The sequence below is a fragment of the Primulina huaijiensis genome, chromosome 3 (assembly GCF_012295235.1).
Source record: "Primulina huaijiensis isolate GDHJ02 chromosome 3, ASM1229523v2, whole genome shotgun sequence".
Taxonomy (NCBI): domain Eukaryota; kingdom Viridiplantae; phylum Streptophyta; class Magnoliopsida; order Lamiales; family Gesneriaceae; genus Primulina; species Primulina huaijiensis.
In genome coordinates this window covers 27,225,350-27,243,213 of record NC_133308.1, presented here as the reverse complement: position 1 = coordinate 27,243,213, position 17,864 = coordinate 27,225,350, and the positions used below count along the sequence as shown (strand labels likewise).

The 17,864-nt window shown below is 33.7% G+C and overlaps 3 protein-coding genes and 1 non-coding gene across 7 annotated transcripts; 2 read left to right on the top strand and 2 right to left on the bottom strand.

Moving 5' to 3' along the window:
- Positions 1–301: 301 nt before the first annotated feature.
- LOC140974250 (alternative NAD(P)H-ubiquinone oxidoreductase C1, chloroplastic/mitochondrial-like) lies at positions 302–4,235 on the top strand. Of its 3 annotated transcripts, none has more exons than XM_073437610.1 (4): positions 302–1,163; positions 2,038–3,278; positions 3,374–3,616; positions 3,780–4,235. In XM_073437610.1, exons 2-4 carry the CDS (start codon positions 3,231–3,233, stop codon positions 3,855–3,857), a joined length of 369 nt encoding a protein of 122 aa, XP_073293711.1. In that variant the 5' UTR covers positions 302–1,163; positions 2,038–3,230; the 3' UTR covers positions 3,858–4,235. The 3 variants fall into 3 exon arrangements, with proteins under 3 accessions (XP_073293711.1, XP_073293712.1, XP_073293710.1); XM_073437611.1 differs by having other exon boundaries at positions 3,769–4,235; XM_073437609.1 differs by having other exon boundaries at positions 3,765–4,235.
- A 1,555-nt stretch (positions 4,236–5,790) lies between these two features.
- Positions 5,791–12,987, top strand: LOC140974249 (fatty acid amide hydrolase-like). Of its 2 annotated transcripts, XM_073437608.1 has the most exons (19): positions 5,791–6,143; positions 7,551–7,628; positions 9,414–9,506; positions 9,629–9,813; positions 9,886–10,015; positions 10,144–10,221; positions 10,410–10,557; positions 10,654–10,766; positions 10,867–10,942; positions 11,049–11,120; positions 11,210–11,348; positions 11,486–11,566; positions 11,671–11,774; positions 11,863–11,955; positions 12,038–12,106; positions 12,210–12,274; positions 12,349–12,410; positions 12,489–12,584; positions 12,682–12,987. In XM_073437608.1, exons 1-19 carry the CDS (start codon positions 6,044–6,046, stop codon positions 12,742–12,744), a joined length of 1,845 nt encoding a protein of 614 aa, XP_073293709.1. In that variant the 5' UTR covers positions 5,791–6,043; the 3' UTR covers positions 12,745–12,987. The 2 variants fall into 2 exon arrangements, with proteins under 2 accessions (XP_073293709.1, XP_073293708.1); XM_073437607.1 differs by lacking the exons at positions 5,791–6,143; positions 7,551–7,628 and having other exon boundaries at positions 9,266–9,506; positions 11,869–11,955; positions 12,682–12,986.
- Positions 12,774–12,845, bottom strand: TRNAQ-UUG (transfer RNA glutamine (anticodon UUG)). The gene has a single exon. It is a non-coding gene; the product is annotated as a tRNA-Gln (tRNA).
- An 85-nt stretch (positions 12,988–13,072) lies between the features above and the next one.
- On the bottom strand, positions 13,073–17,575 carry LOC140974248 (filament-like plant protein 3). The gene is made up of 5 exons (XM_073437606.1): positions 17,442–17,575; positions 16,384–16,681; positions 15,406–15,586; positions 13,748–14,928; positions 13,073–13,575 (listed from the first exon to the last, which is right to left on the bottom strand). The coding sequence occupies exons 2-5, from the start codon at positions 16,495–16,497 to the stop codon at positions 13,438–13,440; spliced, it is 1,614 nt and encodes a 537-aa protein (XP_073293707.1). The 5' UTR covers positions 16,498–16,681; positions 17,442–17,575; the 3' UTR covers positions 13,073–13,437.
- Positions 17,576–17,864: the final 289 nt, after the last annotated feature.

The window sequence follows — 17,864 nt, the reverse complement described above, 5'->3', positions numbered from 1 at the left end:
TTTGTCTTTAAGCCATTATTTTACGAGCTTCTCTCTGGAGGTAAATTTAAAATTTATCTAATAGACAAACTATGCTGACAGTTGACCTAGTTAGTCGATTTAAATTTCTCTTAAATTTATTTTTTTTAAGGCTTTCCTAATTGCAAAAGTGGAAGAATGGGAAATAGCTCCTCGTTTCTCAGAGTTGCATTCAAACACAGCTTTGTAATTTTTCAAAGACAAGGTGCAATCCATACACCCCACTGATCATTTGGGGATGGATGGGAATTCAGCTTCTGCGTCTGCGTGGTGGTGCATCTAGAAAGTGGTCTCCTTGTTGAATATGACTGGTATGTTTTTATATGATTTTCAAATGTGCTGTATTATCTGAAGAATGTGAAATTACTGGAGAGTTTTGTTGCTGACCACTTGTAGGTCCTAAATTAATAATATTTAAAATAAATTTGAATTCACATTGAGTAGATTTCTAGTTTGTATCCACCAAGTTTCATCATTAATCCAAAAGATAACAACAGGGAACAAAGAAAAGGAAAATTTCTCAATTTTTTTTACATCTAGCGTTCCTTTTTTCTTCTGGTTTTGATGTTTGGAGCATCCTTTGATAAGAACTAGGCTGGTATAATCATGTAATATTGACTCAGATATCTTTTAACCTGGTTTATGTTACCTTCATATGTGCAAAAACTCAACGTACGCACATATTACTTATTTCTTTTTGGGATCTCTGACGCAGGATATGAGATCGTTGCATCTCATCGATCTTTCGACTCCACTTTAATAGTTTTCCTTCATGTTAATGGTCATACATAAACTTTGTGCTGCCCTCAATTCAATGTTATTCATGAGTATACATGCCTTAGGTATTCTATTGACTAGTTTGACACACTTGTTCTTACTCATCGCACGCTGCAAAATATGTCATGCCTTATATGCTGAATATTTTGACTACTGGATTTATGAAGCAAGATAGTGCTTGGCTGTATTACCTCATTTATATGCCAGCTAATGGAGGGGCCTTGTACTGTATGTTTGTCTGAGTGATTTTGAATTGGGTGGGTCATTTGCATTTAAACAATGCGTGATGGTATCATACCACTTGATCTGGGCAGCCATGTTGCCATGTTGGTACTTGCTGGGTGAAACAAAAGTTGATACTATACCAGGTGAAATTCTACATGCTGTAAGCTTTCTTTTGTTAACATGTAATGCAGAGAGTTAATGAGTAGCTAACAGCTTTGGAGCGTAAATACTTTGCTAAGGAGACTCCAATCCATGTTACTGTTGTAGGAGCAGGGCCGTACCTCCAGTGAGACGAGAGAGGCCATCGTCTCAGGGCCCGGCCTTCACAGGGGCCCAAAAAAAAAATCATTGGTTGAGTCTTGCACCTAAATATTATGTGCATTGGACATTGACCCATTGAAAACATGATTAAATATGATGATTGAGTTCATTGAGGATTTAATCAAATTATGTAGAGCCCAAACAATAAAGCTACACGGCTCATTAATTAAATTTTTAAAAATCTTGTATGCATAAAATGGTAATGTTTGTCCAATATATTTATTATTTTATCTTGTGTCAACTTATGTGTTAAACTTTTATACTTTACTTTTCGATTATTTGGCCTCTTTTCTTGAATTTATGTAGTTGGACCCATTTCAAAAAATAAAACACAAAAAATTGTGATGCTTACCTATTTTACATATCTTTATTTTCTATTTTCTTGAATAAAATATTATATTTATTATTTAAAACAAATCATATATTTTTACAATATTGGTTCATTATATTTGTCATTTTGTTATTTTGATAGTTTATATTGATAAATTTCAATTTTAGCAACATATCTTACAATTTTTGCCAATTTCAATCTTTTTCCTATATAATTGTTCATATGATACTGCATTACGTTAGAGCCATGTTGATGTTGTGGCGCACGAAGAAAAAAAATCACAAAGAGATAAATATATATTGTTTGGTTATTTTTAATTTGCAAGCTTTATGGTTATTTATCTCAATAAACCATGTGAACAGTAGGATTTGGTTACTCTGGAATGGAGTTGGCTGCCACTATATCCGAAAGACTGCAAGGTAGAAGAGTTATACAGGATATTAACTCTGGAAAAATAATCTTGCCAGATGCACCACCTGGAAACAGGGAATCCAGATTAAGAGCGAGACTCTTGAATGGATTACCCATAAAGTTTTAAATGTTGAATTTTTCACGGCCACAAATTTTGATATTGCATTTCTTCTATCTAGGTGTCAATGGATTGCAATAAATTATAGTGTATTGATCTTTAGGATAGTGAGAAAAAAACTGCTTCATGATCCCGATACCCATCATCTGGATTATCTCTCCTGCACTTAACCACCTGAGTTCCATACTTACATCAGTTTGTCAAAACTTGGCTCCATGTCTTTCAGCTCAATTAACATAAGTGACGCTTCCGGCTGGCGACATTTTTCTGTTTTTATGGTTGTCTAATATTTTTCTTGTCAATATTGGTGTGTATAATCAATTGATCCTCTCAGTACACTCGCTACAAATTTTTCGGTATTGAATCACATTCCAGTTAGCCCAGTAGGAGTATCTGTTCTGTACAGTTTTAATGATAATAGGAGACCAAAGACCATTTGTCCTTTCCTGACTTTATATTACAATTAGATACAAATTTAGGTTCTTTTCAACAATAGTGTTATCAAAAAGTGAAGAGCACTGCTAGTTCATTTGACATGTGATGGACATCAGGGGGAAAAACCTCATGATCAAAGGCATTGTGCCCTTTTAGCAGGTTCTTCTAAGCACCACTTGTTGTGCATGAACGACACATTTTGGAGAATTCATACCGTGGAGGGATAAAGTAGACTTCTGATTGTTGTACCAATGATCTTGTTTTATTTATAATGTGTACGTACAGCAGGAGAGAAACTGATGGATGTTGCTTTCCAGTTTGTCTTGAGATGTGGGTGCAGTAGGAAAGGGTAATAGAAGCATATGACTATCTATTGTTTTCTCAGTGTTTGACAAGGAGGCATCTTTTATTTATCTATTTTTATGAGTTTTTGCCAAGAGAGTGTTGTTGGACCCTTTCCACAACCCCATGTTTTATGTTGTCACGCAGTCGTTACATGTATATGGCCATTTACATTTTTTGTCATTCCAATTTCAGTGCATCTCATAGGTGCACAACTCTAAAGCCAATTTTGTCAGGTTCTATCATCCAGAGATGCTAAGCTTTTGTTGGGTTACTTTGTCCGTTGTACAAGGAAAGATGGTGAGTTTGGGGATTCATATGAACCAACAAAAGTTGAAGCTGTTCAAGATGTTATGGAAAATCATAATAACGAGAAACTTACTTTGGAGTTACAGCCTGCTGAAAGGGGCATGCGAAAACAAGTTGTTGAAGTAGACATGGTTTTGTGGACTGTCGGGTCTAAATCTCTACTTCCTCAGCTAGAACTTGATGATCAAACTTATCTTCCTCTTAATGGCAGAGGACAAGCAGAAACAGATAAAACTTTACGTGTCAAGGGTCACCCACGTATATTTGCTATTGGCGATTCTTCTGCTGTATGGAACAGGAAAGGAAAATTGCTTCCAGATACGGCTCAGGTGCTGTGTGATTCTTTTAGTTTCAATTAGTTATTTCTCATGAGAAGTATGCCATGTCAAAAAAAAGGGAAACATTTCATACACTAAATTTTTTGACATAGTTTGATCCTGTATTTTTCATCAGACTCCGCTGTTATGTTTTTCTTAGGTAGCATTGCAGCAGGCAGATTTTGCAGGTTGGAATATATGGGCTGCGATAAATACCGTCCTCTTTTGCCTTTTTAAGTTAATTCTGAATTGAATTCATAAGACGGATACTATTCATTTATTTATACCTGCGAAGGCTTGTTGAAGCTTGAGTGTTGGAGATTGTTCAGTTATACCACATAATGTAGGCTTGTTTTTGTATCAAAATAGAATTTCTCTACTGGAAAAAAACGAGCCTCACAAGAAACAAGGACACAATGCCTTCAATTGCAGAAAAATGGGATCAAAATCATGTATAATCAGTTCAGTTATGAACCGTTTTCCTCATTAAGCTTATGCTTCCTTCCTTGGCACTTGTAGATCTAAAGGTCATTTTAGCTTAACTGCCATAAAAGCAAGCAACTGGCAGACTTTTCTAGTTTTCCCTTTATCTTGGATTCACCAAAAGATGAAGATCTAATATTAGCTCCTTCACTTGTATGCATCAGATGCACCATGTGAGTTATTTGGCACAAATATGAGGACCAAATGGACATTTCTTTTAATTGGTGGAACGTAGCTTGAGTTTTTTAAATAATGAAAATATATTTTTTATTCTTCTGAGCGGTCACCATTGACACGGTTGATCAATGGTCTAATATAAGGTATTAATACTCAATTCACGTGATTATAACATAATAACAGTTCTTTCAAATTAACAAAATATTTTTCATCTAAATATCATTCACAATGAAAAACAATAAAAATAAAATTAATATAATAGTAAATTTTACTAAAACCAAAATAACAATGTACTAAAATGAAGTGTATAAAAATCTCTTAATTAACTAAATTATAATAATGATGTTAAAATAAAACTCGTAAACTTGTTATTAAATTAAATATCAATTGTGATTTTGCTAACTTTTAACTTCTTGGGAATTTTGTTTAACTTTCTCTTTTTTCAAAATAGATATTATACATAGTTAATTTATATGAGAATGGATCATTTGTAAATTAATATTGATGATTAATAAAATAATGAAATAAAGTTATTCTCATTTTCAATCTCAATCTTTAAATCAGAAAATTAAGAAGTCACCTAAATAAATAAATGAAACATTAATTAAGTAATGATGTGTAAAAGTGTAACTAAAAAATTTCACAAATCAAACTCATATATAGATATATAGTTTTTCTAACTTTTAACCCCTTGCGGATTTTGTTTAACTTTTTCTGTTTTTTTAGAATACATATTATATATTGTTAATTTTATATCATAATGGATCATTTGTAAAATATTGATGATTAATATTTCATGTTAAATAAATTTTTAAATAACATCAATCAAATAAATATGTGTAGTATTTACACATTTAAAAAATATCATATTTAAAAAATTTATTTTTAATGAATGAAAATAAATTATCACTATAATTCATATTTATTAAAAGAATTTTCTTCGTTAAAAAATTATAAAGATTACTTAATAAATTTAATACAAAAGTCAAAAGTAATTTTATTTCTTTTTAATTCATTATTAATTTATGTTTTTAGTTGAAATAAATTAAACTAATCAAATTATACAATAAATAAAATATTAAAAAAATTTGCAAAAGAGCATATAAAATCTACATGGTCTTAATGTCCATTTTCATTGAAAAAATACCGTAAAGAATAATATTTTTTGATATGTTTTTAATGACATTCGTAAAAAGTGTAAGTTAATTATGACACTTTCGATATGACCATTTTGAAAACTAAAATTTCTCTATTAAATATGATTTCCGTCACCAAATCGTGTTGAATTTGCTTCTATTACTATTACGATGGGGCAATAATTAGAAGCAAATTCAACACGATTATATATATATACCTAACCTTAATTATCCCCTACCTAAAATCTAGGTGTAATAATAAAATCGAAATTATAAATTTATTTAATTCTATATCAAGAATAAAAAAAAATAAATAGCCATGAAATATATTTTTCAAATATATATTTATATATATATAACACAAAAATACTAATAAGAAGAGCCGGAAGATTAGTGTGCTTTAGCTCTCTCTCGTTGTCTTCTCTCAACAGAAACATTATTAGAATCGGATTCATTCAACTTCCATTACGGACAATCTTCCATCAATATAATTTCCTAGTCTTCTCCGCCTCCGACTCCACCCCACCCCACCCCCACCCACACCCACACCCCCACCCACAATATATATCTATAGCTCTCTCTCTATATATATGTATAGATAGACAGATAGGTTCTTGTTATTCTTGCAAAAGTTTGTGAATTAATGGGGTTTTTGAAGGCGAAAGGCGCGGTTTACAAGCCCGTTTATGAAGTGGATCTCGGCCCCGACAGCGACGAGGTTTACCTCAGAGCCAATGTCAAAGGTAATATTACTCGGTATAGTTAGCGATCACTGCTTTTTTTTTTTCCTGATGTCTGATTTGTTTAGATATTTAACTTTTTATATTATAAGAATTTCGATTTTTTCATCTTTCCAACACATATATTTTTCCAGAAAATCAAGAAGTTTAGATGATATAAAAAAATTTATGTTGGATTAATATTATGGCTAAGTTTTGTTTTTCTGGATGCTGCTACATGCATGGATCTCAGTCTGATATTTATAATAATATTAGGAGACGGCGAGGGGCAATTATTTTCTTCTAGTTACGTTGTGCCTAGCATTCAATTTTCTTTGCTGCAAAAAGGATTTTCTTGAAGAAAACAGGAACTTTAAATTAGGGAAAATGATTTTTTTCCATTAAATTTTCTAATTTTAGGTTTTCATTCACCACATTTTTTAAGTTTGGTTTCGATACAATAACTTTTAATTTTCGACTATTTTAATATAATTGTTGATGTGACATCTGACAAGTCAACAGTTTTCGATGTCACGTCAGCATTTTGCAGTGTCACGTCAACAATTAAATCAAAATAGCCGAAAATTAAAAGTAAGTGTACCAAAATTAAATTTTGAAAGATGATCAAAACTCAAAAAATTAACAAGTTAGTAGACAACAAAACTATTTTCACCTTAAAATTAAGAGAGCTTTTCCAAAATCAAGATTTTGGTATACTCCAAAAGTTTTAATAAAAAGCTACAGCTGTATTATTAAGTGAAAGACAAATAGAGCAGTACACGAGAGGTAGACTAGGACAAGTAAATCGGTTTTTTTTAAGGTTTCGGTTGTATTATTTTTAACCCGGACCCAAAATAATCAGGATATAATTGAGATTATTAAAATATATTTAAAAACAAAAAAATATAAAAATATTAATATATCAGCAGCATCAAACTAAATTATAACTAAAAAATAAATAATTTTATTTTAATTAACACTGATCGCTTAGGAACTTTTTACCTTATACCTGACTCAATATACATTTCGGGTTCAGATCCTACCAAAATCCAAAAATTACCCGATCCAGAGTAATTTCGTATTCGATAATCAGAAGCTTAACCTGTATTATAGGTCAATTTAATTTTTGGAATTTATATATAAATAATAGACATGCATGAATTTTTGGAAATTATTTTGTTCTTTATGGTTCATACCAAGAACTTCTTGGTACGTCAATCTACGTACACTACCACTTTAAATTAATTAAAGTACTGCATTTTTCAATCATTTTACTTGTATTATGTTCTCTAAAAAAATCAGCAATTTGATTGTCTGCTATTATTGGTAATTGATAATTTGATTTATTTAATTATATATACATATATGCTTATTATTAGTAATTGATAATTTGATAATAAGTTTTATTTGTTTATTTTTGTGGATGTGTAGCTCCTCGAATGGCTGGTCTTTTGATAAAAGTTTTTGCTTGGTTTTTGGAGTTACCTATTTTCGGAGGTATATTAATGTACNTTTTTATTTTTGTTTAGGATTTATGATTATTTTGTTATAATTTTATTAACAATCATGCAACTATATTAAATATGTAATTTTTAGGAGTTAGTATGTAAATTTTTTAAAGTGAGTATTAGATGAAAATACATTAATTTTCTAAGACAATATAAATATTTTCGTAAAAATCAATTGTTGTCATAAAATCACATCAAATTATGTTTTAAAGGTCTCTCGCTTAATATATTATTATATATATATAAAAATTCTATAATTTTTCATTTAGTTCAATGTCAAAATTTATGTAGAATTTGGTTTTTATAAACTTTTTTTAAAACTATNCCCCCTCCTTTTAGATTTAAGCAGTCATTTTGTATATTTTTGAAAAGGGTGGTTGCAAGTTTAATAAACTAGTTTATCATGTGATAGAAATACGGCAAGCAAGAGTAAATGAAAGTTGCTCTCAGCACTAACAACCTTGTCTCTTTCTTTTGGTAAATACAATGAATGCTAGTTCGTAAATTTTTGAACAATGGCGTTACAAATTAATCACACACCTTTTATATAGGTTTCTTGTGAAACGGTCTCACGGATAAACCATGCACATGTTTACAATAATAAGTAATCCTTTTGATATAAAGAATGATATTTTCAAATAAGAGATCTGTCTGACAATATTGACTTGTGAGATTGTCTCACAATTTTTTTTGTAAATATATGTGTGTCGAATTATATTAATATGTAATAAGATTCGAAAATTATATAGTGTATACATTTTATATAACACGCATTTATTTTTATACATTCATTCTGTTGACCTGTTGGAGGTGAGATCGATACAGTGTTTGAACGACTGTTGTTTAAAAAGTTTGAGTTACTCATTTACTATCAAATATACTTTTTAATGAAATGACAATCACTCGATCTTGCATCGATCTTTATTATCCATCACCTACGTTTTCGAACATATAATATATCAAACCACTCATAAGGGTCGATGTTGTAAAAAGACCAAATATCTTATACATGGAATCAAACAAATTATAATAAATGCAATTAATCACTATATATTTTTTTTTGAAGGGACAATTAATCACTATATTAATATGTATCTAAATTGTGTGGACCAGTTGTCAGCCTATGATATATTATGGATTATTTTTTATTCACTATGATATTTATTACCATTTAATTAATTTAAATATAATATCCCTTAATTAAAATGGAGAGTATTAGAACAAATTATGAATTGTTTGTTGACACCATTGTTAGGTAAGGCTACTATTGATGAATTATTTAGGATGCATTTGATATTTGCTTTGTTTTAATTTTTAGCCAATCTAGTTCTACTGCCAAAAATAAGTTGATAAATTTAATATCTTTTATAAAAACATTAAATTTATATATTTAATTATTTATGTCGTTGTCGTTGTCGTTATAAGAAGGCTGAAATTTAAAATAATTAGTAATATAAGTAGATGAAAATTAACATATAAGATAACATTTAATATAAAATTTATATTAGTAGCTGATAATATTTAAATGAGAGAAAAAGAGAATTTAAATGTGGATTATATGATATTTGTTAGATAAATGAATAAATTTAAGTAATTTACCATTATAAATTTTTTTCCCCACAAACTTTAAAAAAAAAAATCATTATTTTTTTGTTAGTATAAGGGCTTCTTCAAGAGTAAACTCATTTCTTTATAATCTCACAGTTTGCATTATTTCCCATCATTCTTAATATTTTTTCTATTTCCTTTGATAAAACGTGCGTTTTCTTGGATGATTTCAAAGAAAATTTTTTCCAAATAAATGACACTATTTTGCAGCTTGTCTCCTTTGTGGATTTACAAGAACCACCTCTTTTTGTACCTCTGCGCCCACATCAAGGTAAGATGTGCAGCAGTCGAAATCGCTAGCATGCCAAAACAGTCGAAATATGGAGACTGAGCGACGTATAATATGAAAGAGTTGAATATAAATTCTGACGACTTATTATCTCGTAATTATAGGAATCCAAGAAAAGGAAGTAAAATACTTAGAACATGACATGCCCCCTCCTGAGAGAGTTCAACAGGCCCTGAATTGTATTGAATCGCCAGAAAATGTACCCAAGACTCAGAAACTTGGTTTCCAGCGTTGGACGATACCAGAATTTTTCAAAGCCTATACCTCAGGGGACTCAACCCCTCTCATGGTGAAAGAAATGCTAAAAAAAAACTTTGCACTAGTCATGAAATGTAACGCTAAATTTACCTTCTTTTAACAGGTTGCAGAAAGATTCGTAGCCGCTGTGCGTGAATCATCTAGTCCTTCTCTGAATATGTCATTCTTTATCAACTTCTGTGTTGAAGATATTCTAAAGCAGGCGACAGAATCAACTCTTCGGTATAAACGAGGTGTGTGATCAAGAATTCATGTTAGAATGATGTAACTAGATTGCTGCTTGAAGTTTTTGAATCAACAGAGGAGTATGGGTTGGGAAACATTGTAAAATCTTGTGTATTTTTCATATATGTTTTTTCAGGTGCACCTATATCGGTTCTAGATGGAGTTTTGGTTGCTGTTAAGGACGAAATAGATTGCATGCCATACCCAACAACAGGTGAGTTTATTGGTAGAATGTTTTCAGTTTTTTATTTATTTATAGGCGAATCAAGAATTTAGTTGAGGGATCGTAGTGTACACATTCGGAAAAAATTATCGTGAAATTTCTTCTCCTAATGAAACAAATGGTATGTAATCTAGTACTGAGAAAATTTTTGGATGAAGTGAAACAATTTGCTAATGCAGGTGGTACAAAGTGGCTGCACAAAGTAAGACAGTGCAAAGACGATGCGTGCTGTGTCAAACGTCTCCGGTTATGTGGTGCCATATTAGTGGGAAAAACAAATATGCATGAGCTTGGGGCTGGAGTCAGTGGGATAAATCCTCATTATGGGTATGCACTTCCTTCAAATTAGTTTTTTTTTCAAGTTTTTTCTGGAGAATTTTTATGAATAATTGATACTGATTAGTCCTCCTCTGGTCATTAAAGGCCAGCAAGAAACCCGTATAATCGAAACATGATTACTGGAGGCTCTTCCAGTGGATCTGCTGCTGTGGTTGCTGCTGGATTGTGCCCTGTTGCACTAGGTGTCGATGGAGGAGGTAAACTAAACTACTGTGCTTCTAGTTGCAATATATAGTATGAAACCACGATCTATTGTAAAAATCCACGTTCTCGAGCGAACTTTATTGTTCTGCATAGGATCTGTAAGACTTCCAGCAGCTCTTTGTGGCGTTGTTGGCCTGAAACCTACATTCTCACGTGTGCCACATGAGGGGTATTAAACACATCTTTCTTATGCTTATTTACTATTTAGATGCAATATGGTTCTTGAGAAATTTTGTGCTTTCATTCTGACTTTAGGCCTTATGTTAAATTTTCAGTGTTCTTCCCCTGAATTACACAGTTGGGATGGTTGGGATTCTTGCAGCAAGTGTTGAGGATGCACTTATAGTGTCAGTTTCTTGGTTTTGCTGACAAATTTTTCTTTTAGCTCATGCTGGATTTCATCTGTCATATTTGATAAAAATTTCAAAAACTTCAGTTATGCAGCGACTAGCGGCGATCTTACATCCGATCAAAATGGTGTGACAGCTGTACCTGACCAACCTAAACTACCTCTGCCTCTGCTGAAATCTGCTGACTACACGTCCTATGACATCAAAATGGCGCGATATGGAAAGGTTATTGATAATTTCTTCCCATTCTTCATTCCTAAAATGACATAAAAGATACCTTTATCTTAATTTCCTTGCCTTTAAATTAACATCTAAACTCAATTTTTTTAGCCTATATTAACATATTTTCTGTGTTCTATCAGTGGTTTGATGACTGCAGTGATGATATCAAAATCTGCTGCTCTAATGCGGTGACCAAACTATCCGACAAATATGGCTGGAAGGTATAAAATTCCAAATATAATCCTTAATTTCTAAATTTATTTAGCAGACAAAACCAATAATTCAGCTTACTCTCCACCGGTTTAATCGTCTCGTGCAATTTAAGATTGTAGATGTAACAATACCAGAACTAGAGGTCATGCGCTTGGCGCATTATGTCACAATAGGATCAGAGTGCAGCTCCTCAATGTCAAGATACTCACAGAATCTGTGAGTATTCTGTTTTACCGTTATTTCTGTACAAGTGATAAGTGAATAATCATACTGTGACACAAAAAGGATTGATCAAATATATTAGGAGCAGGGCAGAAATGGGTTGGGATGTTCGGTTCGGACTTTCTGCATATGGTTCTTTCGACAGCCAAGAATACTTAAACGCACAAAGAATCAGGTAGAATTAGCCGATGTTCTTGATTTTATAAGCTCGATATTCTTTGAAGATCATTTACTATTTCAGCAATAAACCAATGCAGGAATCGGCAGCTTCAGTTCCATGAAAAGATATTTTCGATGGCGGATATCATTGTTACTCCAACCGTGGGGTATCACTACTAAAACTTTTCTCCTCCCGATTCAACAAAAAATGTTCCGAGTAAAAGATTTTAGAAGTGTTGTTTTTGTAATGCATGAACACTTCTTTGCCAGTGTGACTGCATATGATATAAAGGATGACGCCACAAGAACCGGTGAGCTAGACTACATAAATGGAGGTAAATTCAACACTCATTTAATCAAGATAGAAGATTTGGGCACTGGATATTAACATTCTGTCAAAATATTTTAGCTGCATTAGTCCGGTACCAGGTAGCTGGAAATTTTCTTGGTTTGCCAGCACTAACCGTCCCAGTGAGTTAACAAAAGCATCAAGATCCTTAGATTTTTATTCACAAAATGTATTGTTATAACCGGAAACAAATTTGACAGGTCGGATACGATCAATCTAGCTTGCCTATCGGCCTTCAGTTCATCGGGAAACCGTGGTCTGAATCACTTCTAATTCATGTTGCTTATGCTATGCAAGTGCGTAACACAAATTTACCATATGGAATTTGGTCAAAATGATTTCATGTAAAAAAATGTGAGTTTACTAATATAAAGTACGATTCCTGTTTTTCAGGCACTTTGCCTCTCGGAACAAAAGAAATCAGAGATTTTCTATGATATGCTCTGCAAGGATTAAATATGAAATTGGAGGAAGAAAAATGTAAAAGGTCCTACCGGGAGTCGAACTCAGGTCGCTGGATTCAAAGTCCAGAGTGCTAACCACTACACCATAGAACCAACATGTTTCCTCAAAATCTTTTATATTTTATAGTTTTTGTTTATCAAATTGAAACAACGAAATACGTTGCTTGTCTTGAGATACATAGGAGAATTGTTGTACGAGGTACCAACATGAATCGATTACCATAAGCGGAAAGATTGCCAACTAATGACACTCTCTAGATACCCCTGATAACAATGACTATATACATAAAGAAGCCATTTGCTGACATTTCTTGAGTAAATGATGCAAAAATTGAATTTGAGATTATATTAATCAGAATGTCTAACTCTGTAAAACATGTTGGTAGCTGAAACTATGTGCATCACTACACCTTGTGAGGTGAAGAAAAAGCAACTGAAAAAAAATGTTCTTGAAGAACATAACATCAGCTGTGCTCTCAATAGTGTTTGGATAGTGCTTCCGAGTTTCAAAATCAAATTTGCCTCATTTTCTTGATTTCTATCTCATCTCTTTAGTCCAACAAAAATTTGTACCCACTTGAGAGACATTCCTCGTAAAGATCTCTCTAGTGGTACGGTAACAGGCTTTAGGCATTAGAACTATGGAGCAGAAGCTTCAAAAATTAATCTTGGTTCCAGCACTCCTTCATGGGATTTGTACAGGTTCTTCTGAGTCGATTGAGAAGTCATCTAATGTAGCTAGAATTTTCAGCTGTCGGTCAAGAGAAGCGATTGTCTTTTGACATTCGGCATATTTACTCTTAGCCGCTGCCAGTTCTTTATCCTGAGACCAACATCAAGAGACAGACTCGACAATTTAGCAGATATAGTAAAATCCAACAGTTTATATGATGCGAAAATAATAAATAAATACTACGTGTAACACAAAATGAATATGGCGGTGCAATAGTTAAATGAACCACTAAGTGGGAGCATGAACGTATTGAGTAGCCAACCTGAACGATCCTGAACTCTTCAACCATTGCTGATCTCTGGGACTTATAATCAAATTTCATTTTTGATAACTCAATTTCCAATTCCTTTGAAAAATTTCTTTCTTTTTCGACCTCATTTTTTAACGAACAAATAGTTGAATGCATAGTTTCTATCTCAAGTTCAAGATTTGTCAAGTGCTCATGCTTTTCTTTCATAAATTCAATTTCTTTCTGGGAAGCCCTCTTTTCTTCATCAGCCACAGCCAGCTCAGTGCTCAAGTTCAACAATTTTACCTCTGATTGCTTGAGTTGATCCTCTGATGTTTTAAGCTGAATACGACAATCGTTAAGAGCCACCTCCAAATTCTTTTTCTCCATTTCTATCTTTTCTAAATTCTCTTCCAGCTCAGCCGTTCGATTGATCATGGCTTCCAGATTATCTTTCAAACCATCTTCTCCACTATTGATCACGGTGTTCGAGTTGTTTCCACCTTGTGTTACAGGTAGTGCCACAATCTTCTCCATCTCAAGAAAGTCATCCATGAGATCAATCTCAGCAGAAGGAATTATAAGACTCCTTTCAAAAGTTCTTTCATTCTTAAACTGTCCCTCTTCTGTCACTGACGCAAGTGACCAAGATTCGGGGTGGCACGTCTCACCACCAATAGACTCCAATCCACTAGTTTGACAGCTGCAATTCTCGAAAACCAGTGTTTTCTCTTCAACACCTGACCAGTGATCTTTACCCGGCGTTGCTTTACAAACCACTGCCTTTAGCCTACGGCATTCTGCTTCAAGTTTGACAATCTTTTTCACACATTCAAGATGTTGTTTACTAGCAGATTCAGCAGCATGGGTGCTGAGATCTCTCTCACAGGTCCTTAGTTCCAGTTCTTCGGTTTTGGAAACGAGCTCGAGCTTAAGGATCGAGTTCTCTTTCTCTGCAGCTTCAAGCTTAGAGAACATGTCAGCAAGCTTGTTCTCAAGTTCAGATTTTGTCGGATCCAACTCACGAGTTTTATTGGTAATAATATCACAAATCTTCTGGTCTTGGTCTTCTCGTGCTTGTCGAAGCTGTCTCAAACATTCTTTAAGAGCTCCATCAAGATGGCCGGCATGTTCTTCAAGGATCGAATTCTTCTGAGTTAAGGCTTCAGTTTGTTTCTTCAAAATCGATACCTCTTTCTCAGCCCTTTCCCACCCTGGCATATGATCTCAAATTAAAATCGATTTCAGAACTGGATAAAAGATTTTTTTCTAACCATAATGGCGTGTCCTTACTCATATTAGGCTAGCTATTAGTTAGATCATGTAATCACACTTTCTCAGAACTATTTTTCTGCACATTAAGTACGTAAGTGCTAAGAATTGTAATAGAGTCTCTGTATTCCATCGCAGCCGACAGTATTTTAATTCCAACATTTAGTTCTTGAAACTACATCATGAAAGTGATTAGTTTTCCTCTGTTATTTCAGGAAAAAAATAATCACCAGGAAACACATGTTCTTGTTGTCATTCTCATTTTCTTTTTTGCCCCCAAAAATCCTGGCAACCACCCCCATCCAACCCCTTATTCCGGCACACTTTTCCGCTCTCAGATTTCTGGATGCCCCTGCAAATGCATGCAAGCAAACACAAACAGATTCCAACTGAGAAAGGATGTGAAATAGGGATAATACCTGTGACAGCTTCCTCTGCAACTTTGGCATGTTGCTTAACCAAGTCTTCTTTGGTGCGGACATCAAGAAGAGCTTCAGATAGTTTCTCTGACAAAGTCTTCAAACTATCATTACGGTCTGCATCACCAGGTACGATTTTAGACGTGACTTCATGGGATTGCATGTTTTGATTTGCCAGACCCTGTGCAACCACCAAAAATAAGTCACTCTCACTAGTCCATCAAAAAATTTCCCCTAGGGAAAACAAATATTCAGTAGCTAATATACAGTCACATGAAATTCCTTTTTTTCCTCCCATCCTAGTAGATAATACACTTCCGTTGACAAGTAGTTTCATGAACAGATGGACACAGATAGAAAAACAATTTCCTTGGCTTGAATGGATGATATGTTCTTAATGGATTTATGCATGGGTTCGCATACGCACGATTCATATTGTATTCAGACACAGACTAGTGATTGCAAGAATCATCCTGAGTGCATGTGTCAATAATTGAAGATAGATACTAATAATAGAACAGGAACAAATGCTGTCCAGAATAGAAAAGCAAGAGGCTGTCACTTGCCCTCCAGCTGATGTGGTCCATGTTGTTCAAAGTTAAACTAGCACTTGAATCTAGATTTCATGGCACTTCATCGTGAACAAAACATAAATTTTCTACCAATTCAAGAATTCAAAAGGTTATGATTATTCATTCCGTGTACATTGTGAGAGTCCAAGTAGTAATCAAACAAGTGGGCCCGAAAACATGTCAGCTATACAGATAAAATTATCCATTTGTGGTATCTGCTTTCCACAAGGTCCTGAAAGAGAACTAATGAAAGCGAAACATGGGAATCCATAACCTAGAATCAACAAACTTGATTCATTATTTCGCGGATGTAAAAGGCTGAAGTTGAAAACCAAAATGAGATTATGAAACAGATGAAAGTATACGAATTTTGAGGCCAAATATATTTGAGCCAAAATTGGTTTACCTGATCATCAGAAAATCTTTCTGAATGAGATGACATTGATCCTGAGCTCTCAGTTTCACCACTAGGACTTTTTTCAGAAGACTTACGCCGCCACAGCCAACTCCTCCGGTCCATCTAAGGGGCAAAACAACTACACCCCTCTCTTATTCAAGCTTCATCTCCTATTTCAAACTCATTTTGCCACCACAAGTCAACATCACTTTTACAACAAGTCGACACCACTTTTACACAGAACACCACAATGCAAAATAATGAAGCCTCCAATCATATTCCCAACTCAACTCTCTTCAAATCAATCCTTGAGAAGAACAAAAACGTGCATATCAGGAATAAAAGATTTCAGGAACCCATTCAAACCCCATTTACAGATCAAAATGATCGACCAAACCCATCACAAATTCAGCTCAAAACACTGGAAAAAAGATATGCAGGAAGGATATATTTCTTCCAAATTATCATCAACATAAATAAAAGGCAGAATGGAAATTTCGGGTGAAAAGTCCAACTTCGCTTAAAATCCACTTTTGAACCAACCAACCAACCAACCATCAAGAAAAGTATGGAATGTTTCTCGAATTCAATTAGTCCAACAATACGCTGATTTGAGACTTGACCTATTTCGGACTACAAATCCACACAGGTACTTAAAGCTCAAAACTTTGGACGCCTAATCTGATGGGCACCTCTCAATTCCTCACCACTATAAAACAAACAGATACACACATGATGGGGATCAGCAGTGATACAGCTCGGAACTTGTGGGCACTGCCCCCATAGCTATCGCCAAAAAAGACTCGTAAATAAGAGTGACCCACCCACATCAAATCATATATTTTATCTTTAACACTAACAGAAGACCCACAACAGAATTAATGCAAAAAAGGCCTCACGCCCCCCACACCCCACTGGAAGAGCTCCTTCAATTCAATTTTATTCTTTTATTCAAAGAAAATGCACGTAACTTCCAACGAACAGCATGGAAGAGTTGATCAACCAAAAAGGGATACTTCTTGGGGTAAAAATGAAATGTTAAACTTCTTAAAATAATTAATGTTGACCATTTGCAGATATAGCCGAAAAAGCGTGTGAAGTTTTGAGAAAAGCTGATCCTGTTTTCTTCCCCTCGACGAAAGCTTGGCCTAATTCGCCATCCCAGGTTGCCAGTGGTTCATGTGATATGGTCCCCGACCTCATATTGTAATTCATCCATTTAAACTATATATAACATTAAAAATTCACAAAAACTCGCGTCATTTGTCCATTTTTTAGATTGATCTTCTATTCGACTGTAAGTATAAAAAAAATATTATCTTTTAAATTAAAAATATTAATTTTTATTTTAAATATAAATCCAGTCGAAGCACATTGCAAATATAAAATACATGAGCAGCATAACGCATGTTCTTAAAAAAATTATGTATATATCGGGAGGTGGTATCAATCGTACTAAGCTCAACAAGCCGCAATATAGTTTAATCCAG